We start from the raw sequence: 22419 nt of genomic DNA, 5'->3' as shown, positions 1-22419 counted from the left end.
GGATAGAGCAAACCGTTGTGATTCCCAGGAAGGTCATGGAGGGGAGATAGAGATGAGCACGCACATGTTCCTGGTCATAATTAGGGATGAGAAATGCTGAGGCAGAGGCTGAATTTGAGGACAATTTGATAAAACCAGGGGCCATTTGACCACACAGGAAGTGTGTGAATTCCAAACCTCTCCCCTGTGCCTCTTGGAAGGGGTGAGATGTGAAGCATGGTTCTGGATGGAACAAGACTAAGACATTATTTTTCCAAATCAGGAAACAGAGGTGCAGAGCTTGAGAGTGACAGGTCCACTTACATGACAATACACGATAAGAGACATTCATCCCAAATTCTTTTGTCCATTTGAGATTAAATTGAATAATGATGCCTATCTTTTCACTCAAGGATCTCAGAATATTTCATGCATATGAATTTATTATCAGTCTACCAACAGAAAGCTTCTCCCCCTTGATCCAGGCTCCTAGGCAGGAAATAGGTGTTCTTACATCCAGCCAATAGTGTTTTTAAAATTTTTTTATTATGGTAAAATACACCTCACATAAATTTGCCATCTTATCCATTTTAGGTGTTTGGTATCATCAAGTGCATTCTCCTTGTGCTACAACCCTTTCTTCCCAAACTGCCTGCTGCTGCTGCTAAGTCGCTTCAGTCGTGTCCAACTCTGTGCAACCCCATAGACGGCAGCCTACCAGGCTCCTCCGCCCTTGGGATTTTCCAGGCGAGAGTACTGGAGTGGGTTGCCATTGCCTTCTCCGCTCAAACTGCCTATTAAATACTAACTCCCTATTCCCTTTCCCTCAGCCCCTGGCAACCACTTTTTATTTTCTGTCTCTATGGATTTGACTATTCTGGATCTCATATAAGTGGCATCATGCAATATTTGTCTTTTTGTGACTGACTTATTTCACTTAGAATAATGTTTTTAAGGTTCATCCATGCTGTAGTCTGAATTTCCTTCCTTTCTGAGGCTGAATAATGTTTAATTGTGTGTATATTCCACATTTTATTTATCCATTCATTTTTTTTTATACATTTCAGTATCCATTCACCTGTCCATGGGTACTTGGGTGTCTACCTTCGGGCTATAGTGAATAATGTTGCTATGAATATTGGTATATAAGTTCAAGTCCCTGCTTTCAATTCTTTGGGAATATGTACCCAGAATTAGAATTACTAGGTAGTATGATAAATTCTAAGTTTAGTTTTTTGAGGAACTGCCAAACTGCCCAATAGGTTTTTGCCTAAAGCTGACAGAATGGGTCAGGAAGACTGCCCTACTAGAACCTTCCACCCCAGGAGCCCCACTCTCTCCCAGCATGGTGTAGACACAGACCAAGGTCCTGAGAGGCAGTGGCTGGTGGGGTGCGGTGCTCCTGTCTCTAGAAGCAATGAGGGGGCAATTGAACCCCTAAGTCAGCACCTGTCCTAGAGTCCAGTGGCCAGGGGAGACAGCCCTCTCTTGTCTGTGGTCTCTGAGACCATCCGCCACTAGGGTCCACTCATCTCTAGACATGTCACGTTGCTATCTGACTTGTTCTCCAAGCAGAAGCCCCCTTCCATGACTTTCTTTTTTCACCTCTTCCTGTGGCCTGAATTCCCTCACCCGGTTAATTAGCATGCCTGGCGCTGTAGCTGAAGACTTTAATCAGCGTGGGGTGCTTTTAATTAATCGTGGCTCTGCATCTGGAGTGGTTTGTGTTCCAGGGTCAGGAGAGGAGTGGAGATGGGGGATGGAAGAGGCGGCTTTGTTCGCTGTCAGGCGCAGGTGGAGAAGTTGCATGTCTGGGGAGAGAGGATCCTAGTGCCAAGGTGACTCCGAATCTATCGACCACCTGTGCAGCTTCCTAGCAAGGTGTGGCCAGTAACCAGAGTTGTTAGGGTACAGAATGGCACCCAGATAGATGGTGGGCTAAATCTAATTTTCAAAAGCTATTTAAAGTGTCAGGCAAATTTCTGATGCTCTCCAGATTACATGGGGTGGGGAGTGAGGCAAAGCAATGATGTAGATTGGGAGTTATGGGGTCCCCCTTGGAGAGGTGGTCATGCTGGAGAATACTGCCTGAAAGTGGGACTTTGGACATTTCTCTGAGCCTGGCTTTCTTTGTGAAAGTCCTGCAAAGGTGAAGGGAGGCGGCACTCAGCTTTTAAATAATGGCAGCTCTTCTATGTGGACTGTCAGAATCCTGGTGGTTCCTCTGTTTTAGCATCCGTTCTTTGAGGAGAATGGAGAAAACCTAGGTAAAGTTCAGAAGAGTAATAACAAATGACTGAACATACAGGTAGAAAGAGCCTCTAAGAAAAGGTGAAAGGAAGTTAGGTAGCATAATAACTTCCCAGGACTTCCTTCTACAGGGATTGCCCTGATGAAAAGCAAAAAAAAAAAAAAAGTTCCTAATGGATATAATAGATGGTAGAATAAATCCAGGAAGCCGGGCCAGGATGAAGCAATGGATGGTTTAGGAGCAAACATCACAGTTCAAGGAGGAAGTTCTTCTTGGCATTAAACTCCTGGCCAAGTTCATGAGGCCTAGGAAGGCTGTCAGGGCAGTTTTGGGGTGATGGGGGAGGAAGAAGTAAAGTGACAGGGTGGTAAAGAGTGAGTATTAATGACAACTTTCCTTTCTCGGTCGGCTTTTCTGGTCTCTTTCACCATTCTGTAACTGGCTGGAGAATTAGAACTACTAACCTAACCTAACCTGTCAGATCATAGACTTTCAAGGGACTTGTGATCCATGCTGTTACTGTGTACTTTTACTTAGACCCAACCCCCCCTCCCCCCGCCCCAAGCTTGGGCTTCCCTGATGGCTCAGAGGGTAAATAAATTGCCTGCAACGCCAGAGACCTGAGTTCAATCCCTGGGTGGGGAAGATCCCCTGAAGGAGGAAATGGCAACCCACTCCAGTATTCTTGCCTGGAGAATCCCATGGACGGAAGAGCCTGGCAGGCTACATACAGTCCATGGGGTTGCAAAGAGTTGGACACGACTGAGCAACTAACACTATTGATGACAAAGATGACAGTAATAAAAACTTTCTCTTATGATGTGTTTGATCATTCACAAAGTGAAAGAAAGTGAAAGTGTTAGTCATTCAGTAGTGTCCAAAATTGATGGAGAGTCTGAATTGATGGGGACCTTTATCTCCATGTTGAAAGATAAGGGGAAAAATGGGACTCAGAGACAATAAGACCTCATTGCCAGTAAATAGTGAAACCAGGATTTGAACCCAGCTCCAAAGGCTCATACACTCTTTCCAACCAAACGTAAATGACTCTTGTTTAAAATCAACAGAGGAGAGGCTTTACAATTCCAGTTGGTGGTTTTGTTGTTCAGTCGCTAAGTCATGTCTGATTCTTGGCAACCTCAAGAACTTCAGCACGCCAGGCTTCCCTGTCCTTCACTATATCCCAGAGTTTGCTCAAACTCATGTGCATTGAATCGGTGTTGCTATCTAACAATTCCGGGTAGTGATATTATTAAATACCGGTTGCAAGATGTTTTTAGAAATGTGAATATAAAGGCTTTGGAGGAGATCAGATTCAGCAAGCAGCTGGCTTCATGTGTTGTACACCCCAGAATCCCATGGCATGGCCATCTGAGACAGATTACAGACCATGTCCCTGGGAGAAACCAAGGAGGATATTAATTAAGTTTAGACCAAGAAAATGCTTTTGATTGAGCAAGCCATGATTTCCTCTTTAAGCCTGTGCAAAATATGGAGTGCTAGACAAGCAGCTGGAACATATGAAAACGTTATTATGTGCTTATGTTACCAACTTTCATCATCTCTGGTCCCCTTTATTACTTTTTTCATCACTAGACATCCAGTTTTGAAAGATTTTTGCCTACTAAACCAACTGTATTTATTAAGTAATAATATATTTCCTATTTTTAATATGGCAAATACATCACAGAGTATGCACACAAACAGAAAACAGCAACAATCCAATTTCCATTGGGCTTTTGGAAATATTAAGAATAGCTGTGGATCTCATTACCACTTGTGAATTCCTAGGAGTCCATGTGCTTCGGTCTGGGTACCGTTATTCATATGCTTACATGACCAGTGTCTATGCCCATTTAATGGGTAGGTAAGGAAATGAAAGAGGCAACAGGAAGCAGGTCAGTTTCTGGCTATGTGTAGAGTCAGGGGTGTAATTTGTAAGAGGCTGATTGTCAGGATCAATTATGAAAATGGAAAGGCTGTATATACACGGAGCTGAGGCACAGCCCAGGCTGATGGCGTGAGAGGTCATAGAAGGAAAGATAAACTTCCAAATGTGCAAAAAGATATCTGAGAGTGTGGAGAAAGGAGCACCAAGGCCCAGGGCAAATCTGTACAGGAGCAGGAAGCTAAAAGGTGCCTTGGAAGAAGTGAACACACATGGTGGTCATTAAGACTGCCCAACGGGCACGTGAGAAAACAGGAAAGATACATAAAGGGAGGAAGAAAATTAAAGTAGAAAAGAAAAAGAAATCATGTGGGATTGGAAAGTAACAATTAATGAATTATTAATTCCGAAAGAGTTCTGAGACTAATTGAGCAGACTCTGGTGCCAGTTCGCCTGTGCGTGAGTTACAAGTAGCCCCTGCCAAGTGCTACATAATTTTATGGAGGCAGATGTCCCATGAAGCAGCAGGGAACACACAGCCTCTGCATTTGCTCATAAAGCACAGAGGCTCAGCCAGGTCAGGTGATTTATCCTTCACCATGTCTACTGTCTGATGGCAAGAAATTAAAAAGGATAACCAGCCTGGATGGGACGGGAGTTTAGGGGAAAATGGATATATGTGGATTCATGTATATGTATGGCTGAGTTCCTATGCTGTTCACCTGAAACCATCACAACATTGTTAATGCTGTGATATAATCGCCTATGTGTACATGCATGCTAAGTCACTTTGTGATATAATCGCCTATGTGTACATGCATGCTAAGTCGCTTTGCTACTGCTAAGTCGCTTCAGTCGTGTCCGACTCTGTGCGACCCCATAGATGGCGGCCCACCAGGCTCCCCCATCCCTGGGATTCTCCAGGCAAGAACACTGGAGTGGGTTGCCATTTCCTTCTCCAATGCATGAAAGTGAAAAGTGAAAGTGAAGTCACTCAGTCACGTCTGACTCTTAGCAACCCCATGGACTGCAGCCTACCAGGCTCCTCCATCCATGGGGTTTTCCAGGCAAGAGTACTGGAGTGGGGTGCTATTGCCTAGTCCAACTCTCTGTGACCCCATGGACTGTAGCCCACTAGGCTCCTCTGTTCATGGGATTCTCCAGGCAAGAATTCGGGAGTGGGTTGCCATGCCCTCCTCCAGGGGATCTTCCCAACCCAGGGATCAAACCTGAGTCTCTCATGTCTCCTGCATTGGTAGGTAGGTTCTTTACCACTGTCTCCACCTGGGAAGCCCATAGTTGCCTATACCCTAATACAAAATACAAAGTTTGAAAAAAAAAAAAGGATAAGCACATCAAATTCTCTTAGCTCAAGCTGAAAGATTAGGTAAGAAGTCCTCCACCGAGATAAAAAGGTATCCCAAATGGAAAAGAATGATTACCAAAAAATAGAACCTTTTTGTAAAGAAGAAACTGGTAAAAGTGGAGAAGAAAGACCAAGGCTCTAGGAAGAAAATTAAAATTCCATTTGATCCTGTGTATCATTATTAAGTACCTCCTATCTCTCAGGCCCTGAGAAATCATGTCAGAAGACACTGGGGCAAAGCTATGTTAGAGAACAAAGAAATTCAAAAGATCTTTATGGGGATGCAGGAAATAGAAGCATTTGGGCCAAACAGAAATGTCATGTGGAACATTTTACATTAACAAGTGGCTGGTGAAAGTGAAGATAAAGTTTTGGGGTTGGAGAGGAAGCCTCTAGTCATGAAAAGAATGCGGGTAGGAAGAGAAATAGCAACAGCTGCTCTTTAAAAGCTCCAGAGTGAACAACTCTGCCAGCCAGTTGGCCAACATTATGAGAAAGAGAGAGTGGGCAGATGACAGCATGAAGCGAGTGGATTACACCTTGTTACAGAGAGAGAGGAAGGTACTGGATTTGGGTGCAATGCTCTCCGGAACCACAAAAATGATGAAACTTGAAGGAGAAGGTCTGGGAAGGGGGGTGAAAGAGAAACATGAATGGAGAAAGAAGAAGCATCTATGGTAATTACATTGATAAGAGAGAAATGTGTGATGAATTGCATGTTTGTAGCGATATTTGAGGGTTTGGATGGTGGGAAAATTTAAATGTACAGGATATAAATATCTTTGATAACAATGTGATATAAATTCTTTGGCGTCTATTCCCAGGGACTTCTAAGAAAATAACCGATGCTTATGCAGCCATCTGCTCAAATACAATCCCTCCAGGTGTCTTTTGGATCTGGGGTTCTAGGACCCTACCTGCTACCGCACAGTCTTAGATGATACACCCGACGAGATAACATCAATTCCTGGTAGACTACAGGCTGTTCTACAAAATCTTGACCTCTGTCTCTCCTGTGGTCCTGTCCTAGCTCACCAGAGTCCCTGTGGAGTCCTGTGGTCAGTATCAGAGCTGTAGCGAGTGCCTTGGCTCAGGCGACCCCCACTGTGGCTGGTGTGTGCTCCACAACACGTGAGTACCTCTGGGCAGTTTCCTCCTGCTTCCCACATCCCCAGGTAATTCTCTTCCTCTTCGTCTTCTTCTCTGTCACTGCTCTCCTACAATTTGACCTCTCTCTTCTCTTCCTCTCTTTTCTTACTCTTCCTCCCTTATATCCTTTGTAAATCTTATCTCCCTTCTTGTGTTCTGACTTCACTTTAAATTGTTAACTTACCATAAAAATGTATGGAAATGTCAACGTGGGAATGGTGATGAGTCACGATATGGGGTCACCTGGGATCATTACACTCTAAGGGGCTGGAGGGAGATCTCTGGACATTTGTGGTTGCAATTTGACTGCAGACTGATATTCCAGGGCTGAAGAGCAAGAAAAAGGTATTGGACTCTTTTTCTCCAGGCTTACATGGGCCGCTAAATCATTTATGTGATTAGTGATTCAACAGTCACTGAACAGACTTCAGTGTCTCCCCAGAATCTTCTGGTATTTGAGGGTTAAGTTCAAGTGTGTAGCACCTAAAGGCTCTCCTTGGGGCTGTCCGAATATTCAACTGGCTGTCCGAGTGCCCTGTGCCCGGGGTTACAAGACCAGTGGGTGAAACTCTGCCCTGGTGTTGCCACTCCCACCCTGTGCCTCTTCCTTGCTGGCTCCATTTGACTCTCCAGAAGTGGAAAGAAGGCAATGGTGTGCAATGGAGGCAAACGGATCCTGATAAATAAACCAAGGGATGAAAGAAGGGCATAGATAACCACCCAGACACATGCGGAGAGCTGAAAGCCTTTCTCAGTGGGATCCAAAGACCCCTGGCCTTGGCATTGCTGACTGGCAAAACCATCAGTAGTTGGGTCCCACTCAGTGGAACTTGGTCCCAGTCAAGCTTTCATTGCAGGAACCCCAGGCTTCTAGTTAACAGTTGAAACCTAACATGCTAAGAGTTGGATATGTATATGCGTGCGTGCTAAGTCGCTTCCATTGTGTCCGACTCTTTGCAACGCCATGGACTTTAGCCCGCCAGGTTCCTCGTCCATGGGATTCTCCAGGCAAAAATACTGGACACAAGTACCATAAATTAAAAAAAAAAAAAAAAAGATTTTTTACTAGGAGCCTGAACTGTATGTGACCAATGACATTTACCAGTCATTTCCAACTATAAGAAGGTGGAGGCAGGGTCCTGCCTCACTCTACCCCAGGAGTGCCTCTGAAAGTTACAGTGACCTGTTAAATTCTAACACATCCTCCCCAAAGGGCCCAGGGCGGGCAACCTCCCTTCTTTGGGTGACAGTCTCAGGCACCACAAGACCTTGAGTTTGCTAAGGAAAGGTTTGAAAGTCCTCAGGCATACTGTGGGGGTGGGAAAAAATGGAGGCCCATTGACCTACCCTGAGATACACATAGCTCAGAGATGACCGGAAAGCTGGGTAGAGGCACATACTCAAAGCTGTGTATCCTAACAGAACAGTGATGCCTGAGACTGGCCGGCATGCAGAGGATGGGAAAGACTGCATTCAGAAGCCAGATCAGTTCTGATCAGTGCAAAAGAGTTGCCCGGATGATATTTTACAAGGCAGCGGGGAAGTCGTTTTCTTTGTCCCACTCAGTGAGGCCTCTCAGAAAGGGGCCATGCTCCAGATCCATGGCTTCCTTAGGGGCCTTTGGCAGCTGGCGTTCAGCTCGGCCAAGGATGGCTCAGCTTCTCCTGGCATGAGGCTTTCACACCTGGCATCGTTTAAGGGCGATCAGGAAAGCCGGCCCCCCCTGACACTCTATGCCTGTGGGACCCAAAGGCCAGTCTCTGTGTCAGCTTTGATCCTGCCTGGCGATGCTGGCCCACCCCGCATAGCACAGAGCCGTGTGAGGAGCAGTGCCCTGAGGCTCTGAGACAGTGGTACAGGGGGCTACGAGTACTCCCACCTCCCCGCTCTAGAGCTGAGCTAAACGGGAATGACAGGAGCAGGTCCCAGAGGTGACTCCTACCTGGCCTCAGTTTCTCCTCAGTAACCTAATACCTGCCTCCTGGCAGAAAACAGGAGTGGACTGGGTCCAAGGTGAAGTCCAGACAGTTCATGAAAGAGGCCACCAGCCTGCACTGGGAAGCCCAGCCACCCTATTCTCAGCATGGCCTAAAGTAAACAGCCATGGATGTGAACTTGGGGCACCTGCTGCCAAGTCCAAACTGCACATCCCCCAGCTGTGTAGCCACCTGGGGCAGCATCCCATTTCTAGAGTGCTCTGCTGGCTCAAGGTGTGATTCTCCATGACCTTGAGCCTCCTGGCTGTGGGAAGGACCTGGTGCTTGGGGCTGTGCTGATGTAAAGCCCAACTCCCCAGGAGCACTCAGCTCATGAGCATCCTAGACCCAAGCTGCCTGCCCTCCGTGACAATCTGTACCTGGATCCTTCCTCCCTCCCAGAGTTAATAACCAGGAGAAACCCCTGGCCTACATGGTCAGGTGGAGAAGAGTGGATCCCTGGATCTTCTAAGATGCTTTGAATCAGGATTTAATATTTAATTTACATAGAGTGAGATAAATGGATGCTCTGTGTACAGTCTGAAAATTTTTGATCAATGCATAAACCAAGGTAATCCATACCCCATCAAGATATACAATATTCTCTTATCAAGAAAAGCTATGACAAACCTAGACTGCATATTAAAAGCAGAGACATCACTTTGCCGACAAAGGTCTGTACAGTCAAAGCTATGGTTTTTCCACTAGTCATCTACTGATGTGAGAGTTGGAACATGAAGAAGGCTGAGCGCCAAAGAATTGATGCTTTCGAATTGTGGAGAAGACTCTTGAGAGTCCCTTGGACTGCAAGCAGATTAAACCAGTCAATTCTATGGGAAATCAACCTTGAATATTCATTGGAAGAACTGATGTTGAAGCTGAAGCTCCAATACTTTGGTCACCTGGTGCGAGGGGCACACTCACTGGAAAAGACCCTAATGCTGGGAAAGATTGAGGGCAGGAGATGAAGGGGATGACAGAGGATGAGATGGTTGGATGGCATCATCAACTCAATGGACGTGAGTTGGAGGATGCTCTGGGAGATAGTAAGGGACTGGGAAGTCTGGCATGCTGATTTCAGGGGGGGTCACAAAGAGTTGCACTCGACTTAGCAACTGAACAACAACTTCTCCGGAAAGTTCCCTCATGCCCTGTCTTAATTCTTCCCAGGGGGCCTTTCTTTCTTATTTGCTTAAGTTCAGGGCAAAGCCAGACATTGCTTCTCCTAAATATGCCATTTGCATCCCTTTCATCTGAAATAGATGCCAACTGGGCATTCATAGCTACGAATTGATAGATGAGGACTCAGGCTGAGCAGGAGGTAAGGGAGCAGGCTGGGGTTGGGCAGAGGCAGTGGGGAAGGACAAGGATGCCAGAGAACGTGTAGATGCTCCATTGGGGCACCTGAGTTTACTAGGGAGGGGAAGACTGCAGGGGTTTCATCACTTTGGAGGCTCCATGCCCATACACAAAGACTTGTCCCTGTATCTCTCACACCAGCCCTGGGCCTCCTGTGCCAGGCACTCTGCTAGGCTCAGGCACACAGAGGGACCCATATTAGACCTTCTGCCTGGCAGCAAGTCCCCGGAAACCAGGCCTGTGATCCAGGGATGGGGTGAGGGTCGCAGTCTACAGTAGAATCAGCACGTTTCTCGAGTTTGCACAGCAGGCAAGACCCTGAGCTAAGTGCTGCGATTCCAGCCAGCCAACCCCAGGAAAATCCCTGCAAAAGAGCATCGGTAATGGGCTTCCTTGTGGTTTCAAGATACATCCACTTTCTCTGTCACTTTTGCCAACTTTTCCCATGGTTGGAGGGAGTGAGGCGATGGGGAACTTTGCAGGAAGAGAATGACAGCAGGTGTGTGTGTGTGTGAGAGAAAGAGAGACAGAGGGAGGGACAGAAACAGACGGAGGAGCAGGAGGAGAGAGAGCATGTGTGAAGTTCAAGGAGGGGCCCCCACCAACAGGTGGCTCAGGTAGCTGAAAGGGCTGTTTGTACCAGCAAGGGCACAGGTGGGCTACAGACTGAACAAGCTTAAGAAATGCTCATGTAATTGAAACCCTCCCGCCTGTTACTCACCACCCTCAATCAGGCCTGCCAGCCCAGTTGCACAGAGGGTCACCCCTGTAGCCCTCTCTTGCAGCCCCAGGTCCCAGCCCACGGGCTTGGTGGGTTCCACTGATAACAAAAGCTTCAACAAACTGGGTATCTATTTGTCCATCACCTTGAGCCTTTTTTTTTTTTTTGGCAGGGCCTCCACCCTACTGGGCCCTAGCCTATTCTGTCTTGGGTGAAGGAAAGGAAATGCGACAGCCCACCTACAGCCCTGAAGCCCAGCCTTCACTTGTCCTGGGCCTGGAACCCTCCCTCCAACCACCAGGTCCCCAGCCCCCTCTCCCACTTCCGCTCCCATGCCCAGGCCAAGAAGGTAACGGGATCCCTGCAGACCCAGCCCCATCGATTGGCCCAGACGTTACCTTTCTTCAGCAGGGTCACCAGCGTCACGCCTGGGAGGCTCATGTAACCCACGACATTAACAGGGGAGAGATATGATCAGCTTTGAGAAAGTCTTTCCCTTCCCCACCTGGGGACCCCTCCTCTTTGCTGATTTCTTCTCCTGGAAGGATGCCCTCCCCAGGATGGCTTGGCATGGGTCACTCTTCAGGACTCACTTTGTATAGCTTCTGCCAAGATGGAACAAAGGAAAGGAATGAAAAAATGCTGCTACTTGGAGCAGAAGCAGTGGGTTAAACTAAGAAGAACCTATCCACGGACAGACCCTGTCTGGGCTCAGTCTCCTTCGCTATATAATGGCTGTGACAAGAGCCATCTTACAGCCACGCCTTGAAAAATAAGGAGAGGATGTGCGGGCAACCCCTGGGGGGCCGGGAAGTAGCTCTGACTTTAGTGGCAGTGTAAGCAGGGGTTGTGTGTCTGACCCAGGGCCTCCTCCATGGTCCCTGTCCCCTCCCTGTCCTCCCCGGAGGGTTCTGGCAGGGTGGCTGGGACTAACCCACTGCTGGGAAGTCTTCCTGCTTCAGCCAACCCCAACCAGCCACACCTTGTCTGAAACAGTTGTGTGTGTGTGTGTGTGTGTGTGGCTGTCCCAGGGCCACCTGGGAAAGGGCGGAGAGAGCAATTTGTTCCATTCTTGGTTCTTATTTTTTAATTGCTAAGTCATGTCTGACTCTTTTGTGACTCCAGGCTCCTCTGTCCATGGAATTTCCCAGTCAAGAACACTGGAGTGGGTTGCCATTCCCTTTTCCAGGGGATCTTCCCAACCCAGGGATTGAACCCACATCCCCTGCAATGGCAGGCAGGTTCTTTACCACTGAGCCACCAGGGACTAAATGTCTCCTTAGTCAAGTCCAAACTGATTCCAAAATGCAAGTCCTTTTGTGCCCCCAGGATCTCCAACTTGAATAAGGTTCCTCTTAACTTTTCTATAAAGTTCATTTGAAAGCCCCACCTCCATTCCATTTTTTCCAACCCCTTCATGTTCTAAACACAGATTCCCCAAATATTGCACTTTAAGCATGACCATCATGAAAGGTTGAGGACTAGGGAATTGCCTGTGGGGAGAGGCAAGGAGCTAGTTCTGATATCCGAGGCCTGCAGGTAGACCCACCCTGGAGGGCCTGGGGAGATGGACCAGCAATGATGTACTCCCCCCGCTGACTCGTTTGGAGGCTCGCCAAGTTCGGACTCACAAATAGCCCCCCTTCCAAATTGAAATTTGCTTGCCCGGCCGGCAGCCCTGAGAGTTAATATTTCTATCGCCGTATTTAGGAATTAATTTCTGGAGAACTTAATCACCACCTCTTTCTCTACCCCTCACCCCCTTCCTTCTTCCATTCCTCTCCCTTCTAATTTTCCACTTGGCTGGGAACTCTCCAGCAGTGAAAGTTCAGGCTTAGGGGAGGCGGTAGGAGCTGCTTCATTAGACAGGATAATCTCATTGGAACCACTGACTTGAATAATAACCCCTCCAGGGGCCAGGGCCTTTGTCCCCAAGGGCTTTTAGCACCTCTGGAATGGGGCTGGAGGACCCTCTGCAGAGAAACTGGAGTAAGGGGGAGAGGGAAGAGGAGCTTAGCAGGGTCGGACTCCAATCCCGGGCCTGGGCTGTCTTGCTGCAGCCCACTTCTTGCAAGTCTGTGTTCGGTGGGGGCAGCCCTGGTGCTGTCAGGAATGGTTGTCTAGAAACTCAAAGCCATACGGCATGCTCTATTTGAGTCCTGCCTGGAAAACGGATGAAGCAGGGTCTTCCGCCATGCACAAGGTGCCCCCACAATGGAATGCAAAGAGATGCTCTGGGAAGTCCCTGTAGTTCCTTTGAAGGAAAGATCCAAGCCAGCAGCACCACCTCCCTACCAGGGGTCATAAATTAACCCTTTTCATATTTCCCAGCTCTTGCCTGGGCTAGTGAGATATCAGAGTGCCAGAAGCACTAAAGCCATTACCCCACCAGACCCTGTAAGAACCCAGAAGGAATCCACTCTTCCCCTCCATTTCCCCATCACTTCTAAGGTCAATTGTCTGCTTTTGGACATTCACAGCTTCCGCCCTCACAGGCCTTGAGGGATAGTAGAAATGTCAAAACATCCCTGACACTGACCTTAAACTTGACTTTCTGTGAAGAGAGCTGAGTCCTCAATACCCTTTGACAGCTGGGAAGAAAGCAGAGCTACAACCCAGGCTTTTCCTCTTTGCTCCCTGCTGCCCTCTGGGGCTCCCTCTCCCTCATTAAGAGGAAAAGTGCTTCCCCTATCCTTCTCTTTTCATCCCTGATTTGCCCCATGGGCCAGACTGAGAGGAGCTCTGTACTTCTGCATCAGCTGTGATTTGGAGGACTTGGATGGGGAATGTGGAGGAGGGATGGGACAGTAGCATTAGCTTTTATGGAGGGCTTATTATACATCAGCTGCTGTCTTCCATGCTTTACTCACATCCTCTTTTAGCCCTCATAAATAACCACATTAGGTAGGTACTGTTTTGTCCCCATTTTACAGATGAGAAAACTGAGGCAGCAAATTCAGTTCAGTTCAGTCGCTCAGTTGTGTCTGACTCTGCGACTCCATGAACCACAGCACACCAGGCCTCCCTGTCCATCACCAACTCCCAGAGTTTACCCAAACTCAAGTCTATTGACTTGGTGGTGCCATCCAACCATCCCATCCTCTGTCATCCCCTTCTCCTCCTGCACTCAATCTTTCCCAGCATCAGGGTCTTTTCAAAGGAGTCAGCTCTTCACATCAGATGGCCAAAGTATTAGAGTTTCAGCTTCAACATCAGTCCTTCCAATGAACCACCCAGGACTGATCTCCTTTAGGTTGGACTGGTTGGATCTCCTTGCAGTCCAAGGGACTCTCAAGAGTCTTCTCCAACACCACAGTTCAAAAGCATCAATTCTTCAGCGCTCAGCCTTTTTTATAGTCTAACTCTCACATCCATAGTGGATCCATACTGGATCCACACTGGAAAAACCATAGCCTTGACTAGATGAACCTTTGTTGAGAAAGTAATGTCTCTGCTTTTTAATATGCTGTCTAGGTTGGTCATAACTTTCCTTCCAAGGAGTAAGTGTCTTTTACTTGGCTGCAATCACCATCTGCAGTGATTTTGGAGCCCAGAAAAATAAAGTCAGCCACTGTTTCCACTGTTTACCCATCTTTTTGCCATGAAGTGATGGGACCAGATGCCATGATCTTAGAGTAATTTGCCTAAGAGTACAGAGCAGGATGGGATCTTGAAAACTGAAAGCTATAGATGGCTTCCATGTACTTGTGCTCAGGGTTAGTCGCTCAGTTGTGTCTGCCTTTTTGCAACCCCATTGACTGTAGCCTGCCAAGCTCCTCTGTCCATGGAATTCTCCAGGCAAGAAAACTGGAGTGGGTAGCCATTCCCTTCAAAGTGAAAGTTTTAGTCATGTCTGACTCTTTGCGACCCCATGCACTATAGCCCACCAGGTTCCTCTGTCCATGGAATTCTCCAGGCAAGAATACTGGACTAGGTAACCATTCCCTTCTCCAGGGGATCTTCCTGACCCAGGGATCAAACCTGAGTCTCCTGCACTGCAGACCTAAATCTGAAGGGAGATGATACATGGTTAGTTTCAGGCTCTTGGGAGCTGTGGAAAGATGCAGTCCCATGAACTCTGGGAGCAGCGAACCATGCAGCTAGACCTTGTCGTGAGATTCTCCCACCAGAGTTCCTTTGTACCCCCTGCAACAGAGAGAGAGTCACCTCTTTTCTGCCTGAACTCTATTTGGTAACTCCTGGTGATGTTTGGGCTGAAAGTAGCTTCATTTTTCCTCTCTTCATAACTTAATCAAAGCCATTTTTCAGATCTACTGATTGCTCTTGGAAATAGGAACTTCAAAGTTGGGGAGTCAGTGAATAATTGAAGTTCGTACCAGCTCTCTGGGTCTGCTGTTAATGGGAGTAATAACACTATTAATAGCGATGTCAGTGCAGACACCCTGGAAAAGTCCATAACATTAGCTTAATGGCTGGAGGTAATGAAGTCCGCGCAGAGGAGCTAGCCTGGTAAATTAACTTCCCAGACTTTTAGGCAGATGCCCTTGTTGCCATGGGTCTGCTAGAGCAGCTCAGGGGCGCCTTGGAGACGACCACACTCTTAGCTGACCTTTCACCCTTGGTATGTGATTTCTAGATGAGTCCTGGAGAATTCACAAGTCTCAGTGATATTCAAAGTGCTTCCAGTGGCAGGCAAAAACAGAGATTAGCCTAGAAAAGAAGATTGGAGGGAAATTTTTAACTTTTCCTAAGCACAGAAGGGGACATCAGAATGGCAAGGGAAATGGGTTTAGTAGAAGCTTTGGGGAGGCAGAGCACAGTGGGTGAGAATGGAGGGTCCAGAGTTGATCTGTGTTTAAATGCAGGCATCTCTGATTAGCTGGTGACCTTGAGCAAGGGGAGAAGGAAATGGTAACCCAGTCCAGTGTTCTTGCCTGGAGAATACTGTGGTCATGTATGGATGTGAGAGTTGGACTGTGAGGAAAGCTGAGCGCCAAAGAATTGATGCTTTTGAACTGTGGTGTTGGAGAAGATTCTTGAGAGTCCCTTGGACTGCAAGGAGATCCAACCAGTCCACTCTAAAGGAGATCAGCCCTGGGTGTTCTTTGGAAGGACTGATGCTAAAGCTGAAACTCCAGTACTTTGGCCACCTCATGCGAAGAGTTGACTCATTGGAAAAGACTCTGATGCTGGGAGGCATTGGGGGCAGGAGGAAAAGGGGACGACAGAGGATGAGATGGCTGGATGGCATCACGGACTTGATGGACGTGAGTTTGAGTGAACTCCAGGAGATGGTGATGGACAGGGAGGCCTGGCGTGCTGCAATTCATGGGGTTAGGGTTCATGACTGAGCGACTAAACTGAACTGAACTGAGGAGCGGGCTGGTGGGGAGAGGGGCGCCGTGGCAAGAGCATGGTTGAACCTTGTCTAGAGGGATAGGTAGAAGTTGGGTGAGGGTAATGTGGTGAGAGGGGCATCCAGACAGAGGAGCTGGGGTGCACAAAAGCAAGGAAATCAGAAAGAGGAGAAATCTGGAAAGAATAGCCTCGGTTTGCTAAGGAGGGAGAGGGTGGTGAGGGCTGAGAGTGAGTGGAGAGGGGGGATAGAAAGGACTTTCACCTGTTTCTGTGAATGAGGAGGCCTTGAGAGCACTTTGGGGTGACTTTTAGGGGTTTGATGTGGCAACCAGTGGTTGGAATTGCCTTCTTCCAATGTGGGCGTGATGGGGGTTGGACAGGCTGGTGAAAGGAAACTAGGTTAGTCCTGGGCACCTCCTAGTTGCTGCTGGCAGTGCCAGGCCTCCGTGCCAGCCCCTTGGTGCACCAGGAGCCGCATCCTGAGTCCCCGTGGGTCGCTCTGTCCTTGCCAGGTGCACCCGGAAGGAGCGCTGTGAGCGGTCCAGAGAGCCCCGAAGGTTCGCCTCCGAGGTGAAGCAGTGCGTCCGGCTGACCGTCCACCCCAGCAACATCTCCGTTTCTCAGTACAACGTCCTGGTGAGATGGTGGGAAGGGGTCGAGGGACTTGGGGAAGAGCCCTCTTCCCACCAAAAGGGCCGCAGACCCATCCCCACCCCCAGGAAGGCTGGGCTGTGTCTGGCCAGCAGAGCCACCCCAGGGCAAGGCAGGGGTTAAGAATGTGTCCCTGGGGATGGGAGAGGGGAACGTTTGCAGGAATCTTGGGGAAGAGGCGCTGTGCATAATGGATAGAGAGGCAGGGAAAACTGAGACACCAAAATGACCAGAAGAGTGACCAAGACAAGGAGAGTGTTGGGAACGCCATCCTTGTCTGTGAGATGGGAAAGATGCATGTGCAGAGGGAGAAGCCGGGACACAGGCACCTGGATGACTGATGTTCCCGTTTTCCAAAATTGAAGATAATGGAATCATGCCCGTCTTTCTACCTACAAATCCCCTAAACAGTCATTTCCATTTCCTGGGCCAACTACATTCAGACGCTAATTTCTTTTTTCTCTGTCTCTTACTGTTTTACCTTCTCCATCCGCTCCTGTCATAATTCTTTTCTTCTTTATGTCAATACTGCCACATGCTTTTCTCTCTTCTCTTTCTCTCTGATCTCTCTTGCCCTCCCTCTTTCTTACTTTATTCCCATTTCTTCTCCCATTTCTCTCTTCTTCTCTCTCCCCACACTGGGCTGTTCACAGCTGGTCCTGGAGACATACAATGTCCCGGAGCTGACAGCTGGCGTCAACTGCACCTTTGAGGACCTGTCAGAGATGGATGGGCTGGTGATAGGCAATCAGATCCAGTGTTACTCCCCGGCAGCCAAGGAAGTGCCCCGGATCATCACGGAGAACGGTGAGCAGTCCCCAGAGGCAAAGCTGGGCGGCAAGTCCTTCCTCCTGCTGCCTGGACCATGAGAACTCAGGACAGATGCAGGGGATTGGGGAGGGGGGAGCACGCAGGAGGGGAGGGTTGGAGGAAAGGGTGTACCTTGGTGGGGATGCTCTAGGAAGACGGGGATGGAGTGTCCCTCCACTGCCTTTGGAATTGAAACCGGGTGAGCATCCAGGAGTCAGCCTCACCATGGGTGAGGAGCAATGCCAAGAGGGCGAGGGAGGGAACAGCCAGCACAGCATCAGAGAGTGCCAGCTTAGAGATCTTGCTGCAGCATGGGAGGAGGGATGGGGTGCAGGGGTCGTTTGGCTCCTTACCTCCTCCTACACTGCAGGGTCTCTGACCCTGACTGCTTTCCACACCATCCCCGACCCGCCCAGCCTCCCCAGAGCTGCCTGTTCATGGCTGGCTGCCATGGGAAGGATAGAGTGGACAGAAGCCCAGCACTGGGAGGCACAGACCGGCCTGGGCAGCCTGATTCCATGTTGGTCCTCCGATTTGGGCTTGTCACATTTGTTCCGAGCTGATTGATTAATGAGGCTCTTGGGGAAGGCTCAGAACAAGGGGCCTGGGGTCAGGGCTGTGAATTAAACATGGGCCTCAGCTCCTCACTGGCGCCAGCTGAGGAGTCCAGGGACGCCCGCCCGAGTGGAGCCACCAGTCCCCCCGAGGAGGGAGCCTCAGAGTCTCCCCTTACAGAAGTGGAAGGGGCTCGTGGGGCACTTACGTACGTGCAAAACTTCTTGCATGGTTTGTGGCAACATTGCCAAGTGTCTACACGTTTCTCCTGGTAGCTAGTCAATGTGTGTGTTCACAATTCTGTGCAGCCTGCATGGACATCATACATGTGAATGCACATGTGAATACCTGTCAGAGTGTGTGTGTGTGTGTGTGTACAGGAAAGAACCTGGTAAGTAAATGAGAGGTGGATGCTGGGACTAGAGTGAGGAAAAAGGAATAGACTAGAACTACTGTCTGCAGCTGTTCTGTTCTTGGATTATTCCATTCTGCCCTGGACTGGGCCCAGCTGATTCCAAGTCCTGTTAGAGCTCCCCACACCTCCTGGGGAGTGGGCAGCCCTTTCCCAAGGTGTGCTGCTCTCAGTGGGACCTGACACGTGATTGTGGCCCTCCACCTGACCCCATGGCCGGCTCTGCCCACAGGGGACCACCACGTTGTCCAGCTGCAGCTCAAGTCGAAGGAGACAGGCATGACCTTCGCCAGCACTAGCTTTGTCTTCTACAACTGCAGCGTCCACAATTCGTAAGTGTCCCCCAGTCTCACTCAACTCCCTGTTTCTGGGGTCAAAGCTCATCCAAAGATAGGAGGCCCCACCCTTGTTCCATCTTACCATCCGAAGGCCCTATAAGGTGACCTCTCACTTCCCTCCTCTGGCACCCATGGGGTTAATGGGAAGAGGCTAGAATCAGCAGAGTGAGAGCCTGTGAGCTGGGGAGCTCCAGGTCCCTCGCCCATACATCTTCTCTGGCATAAATCTGTCTAACCTGATTCACCTTCCACCATCGGTTGAGGAGGGGGTGCTTTTCACCTGCAGAACAGAGCAGCCAGCACCCCAGATGAGAGAAGGGGTCTGGGGAGTGAGAGGATGTCCCATGTGTGTGAGCACGTGGTCCCACAAGTCACCCGAATGCTCAGCTTGCACAGTTTCCCTGCAGAGGGGTCAAGACTCAGCTGGCAAGGGTCAGAGGAAGGCTTTGGCCTGGGGCGGGGTCTGGCTCTTGCTCAGGTTCCAGCTCTGGCTCTGTTTGACTGGAGCATCCACTTCCTGAGGGAAGCCACGGAGGACAGAGGCTCGGGCTGTGGCATCAGGCCAGCTAGTCCACATAGCTATTCTGCGCCCAGTGTCTTCTGTAAACGAGGAAGCGGTAGTTCTCCTCCTGGGGATGTCACCCACATACTTAACAGCTGACATGGCGAGGGCTCGGTCCCATTGTCTGGTACTTTGCTGATTGCTTGCCAGCCCCCACTGGTGGCTGTGAGAGCTAAAAAAGCCATTACAAGGATGGCACTTAGATCCATGTCTGGCCCATTGTTTAGGCACTGTGCACTTTACTGTTATTATATTATTATTTCCTCTCTAAAAGGATGGATTTGGACCATACTGAGAAGGTACAAACCTTTCTTTCACCATAGAAACCTTTCTTCAACTAAAATCAGGTGTGAAAGCCCGAGAAACAAAATGAATGGAAGTAGAAGATGGTTGAGAGTTAAGGGCACCTGGACCCCTCTGTCTAGGAATCCCTCACGTCTCACACAGTCTCCAGAAAAGCACCATGGAACTCCCAGGGTTCCCTAGAGCACAGTTTGAAAGCCACAGAGCCTGATCTCAAAAAGCTCTGCTGGCTTTAACATAATGTTCTGTTTCCTTCTCCATATAGGACAAGCTAGTTAACATCACCAAAGATATTTGGGGCTCTAGGCTGTGGGCTTTGTCTGGTTATTGGTTATGGCAGCTGTGAGTCCACAGCTTGGCTCTCTTTGGAGCCCCACGTAACAGGCGGCCATTCCTCCCAGCCAATTGGAATTCTCTTCCTCCTCCTTTCAAAAGAGCTTGCCATGGCTTTACAATTAGTAACCTAATCCCTCACTCCCCTTTTGCCCCTCTAGGAAAGTGAAGTTAGTAGATGAAAGCATATTCTAAGTTTCCATTCAGTCTATCAAATGACTTTAAGCTTCCTATGTGCAAGATAGTGTGTTACTCATTAGACAGGGAGGATCAGAAAATAATAACATGCAAAGATTCAATCCCTACCCCCCAAGAATCATGGCCTAATGGGCAAGCAGATACACAGGACAGCACATAAGTAAAATATAATACAGCAAGACCAGTACTGTCTCAGAGACAGAAACAAGGGGATGAATGGGGTGAAGGTTTCAGTGAGACCAACTCGCCACCAGTCAAAGAAGCAAGAGGAGATGGTGAGGCAGAAGAAATGGTACTCCAGGTAGAAGGACAGCTTGGTGACAGCACAGCCTGTTCTTGGCTGACGCACCAGACGCGTGCTGGGAGGGTGGGCCTGGACCACAAAGGGCTTAGCCTGCATGGCAAGGTATTTAGGTTTGACCTTTTATAAGAAGGGAACCATGCTGGGTTTTAAACAGGAAGGTGCTTTTATCAAGTTGCCTTGTGTTTCCTAGGGTAATGAGTAGAGGTTGGGCTGCCAACTCTACAAGAGCCCATCATACTGAGGGGGCAGCCTCAGGACCTCTGCCAGGGTGGGTCCATGTCAGCCGAGACTCTGGAGTCAACTGGAATTAAAACTCAATTTCACTGTTTGTCCTAATTCCGATGGGTTCTCTGGATGAGCCCCTCAACTCCAGACCTCACTGTTTCCCTATTCAGCCAATGCAAGGGCCATCCTGTAAAAATGGAGGGCGCTTGATGAGGTCCCAGGGGATCAGGCTGTCAAGTACCTGACTAAAAGGGAGGAGGCCAGAGACTCCCAGCTTCCTGAGGACTTGGAGAGAAAGGGGCTGGGTTTTTAACCAGATCTGCTCTTCCTGACTGTGTAAGGGTGGTTTCTCCTACCAGGAGACACGTTTTGCTAGGCTCTGGAGTCTTCGGCGCCCGGCTTTGGGCGCATACGGGTTCTCTGACGTGTGCCTTTTCCGCCTCTGTGCCCAGGTGCCTGTCCTGCGTGGAGAGCCCGTATCGCTGCCATTGGTGTAAATACCGCCACGTCTGCACCCACGACCCCAGGTCTTGCTCCTTCCAGGAAGGCCGGGTGAAGCTGCCTGAGGTAGGTCCCACAGCCAGAGCCGTGAGTGCTGCCTGCCGTGAGCAAGGGACACACAGGGAGGCTCTCCCTTAAAAAGAGGAAAGAGAGGTAAATCCAGGAGGACCACCCCCTCGCTCTCCAACCCCGCCTCTTAAAGGATCATTTCTTGAAAGCAGTAAACAAGCAAAGTTCTCCACTCTGGATCAGTCCTGGGGGTTCAGTTACAGGCAGAAGTGCCTTCCAGGTCACTCCAGCCAGCATGACCCTCTGCACACCAGGTGAGTTCCAAAACAATTCCAGAGATGTGTGTGTGTGCCCTGGAAATAATTGTACAGAGCAGGATTGTGTGTAGAGTCCTCTAGCTTTCCCTTGGAGCATTGTCCACAAAGCCGAGCTGAGATCAAAAAGGTCAAATTACCTCCACCCCTGCAGAGTGGTGGTTCTCAAAGTGTGGTCCCCAGACCAGCAGCATTGGCATCACCTGGGAACATGTAGAGATGCAAAGTCTCCCAGACCAGCTGATGGCCCCTCGGGGCTGAGGCATCTGCGATTCAGCTGCACAGTCCACTCTGAATCACTGACCCAGAGTCAGGCTCCATGACCATGGCACCGTTTCTGTTCCCTCCTCATCTTTAGTCTTATCCCTGCAAAGTCTTCATCATCATAATAGACATCCTCTATGCCTATATTGTCTCCTCTCTGATAATGTAAGCTTTAGGGCAAAGACCTCAAGGATAATGGGTGTAAAATCACTTTGAAAAAGTCTACTGTTGTTCCAACATGATGGTGCTTTTTGACTCCAACCATGGGGTCAGTAGTTCTGAGCAGAGTGGTTTAGAATGCTGTTGTTTAGAATAGAAAGATGGAGAAGCGATATCTATACCATGTTGGTTAGACCCCACTGGATGCAAGGACAGGGCACTGTCTCAACCAACACTGGACTCAGACAGGCTCCGATATTGCCCCCACCTGCAGGTCTTGGATGTACCTTCCAGCCCTCTTCACACACCTACATGAGTGCCATGACCATATGGCAAAACCATAGCTGTGAGAGCAGGGCCTTTCCAGGTACAGAAAGCATAAGGGCTCTTTAGGGGACTGGATAGGGCATGGTGAGAACACAGAGGCTCGCCTTGGTGCCCCCTCCCCCTCCGGCTAGATTCCCACCCACCAG

General features: G+C 49.1%; 1 protein-coding gene across 1 annotated transcript in view; it reads left to right on the top strand.

Annotated features, from left to right (window-relative positions):
- The window catches only part of PLXNA4 (plexin A4), a 481515-nt gene that overhangs the window by 364190 nt on the left and 94906 nt on the right, over positions 1-22419 (top strand). The window contains exons 5-9 of the mRNA XM_070788177.1: positions 6515-6615; positions 16521-16644; positions 17313-17466; positions 18669-18768; positions 21152-21266. Of these exons, the coding sequence (XP_070644278.1) occupies positions 6515-6615; positions 16521-16644; positions 17313-17466; positions 18669-18768; positions 21152-21266 (594 nt within the window). The remainder of the gene's footprint in view (positions 1-6514; positions 6616-16520; positions 16645-17312; positions 17467-18668; positions 18769-21151; positions 21267-22419) is intronic.

Source organism: Bos indicus, chromosome 4 (assembly GCF_029378745.1).
Source record: "Bos indicus isolate NIAB-ARS_2022 breed Sahiwal x Tharparkar chromosome 4, NIAB-ARS_B.indTharparkar_mat_pri_1.0, whole genome shotgun sequence".
Taxonomy (NCBI): Eukaryota; Metazoa; Chordata; class Mammalia; order Artiodactyla; family Bovidae; genus Bos; species Bos indicus.
Note: the sequence above shows the minus strand (reverse complement) of the source record. Positions and strands in the feature narration are given on the sequence as shown.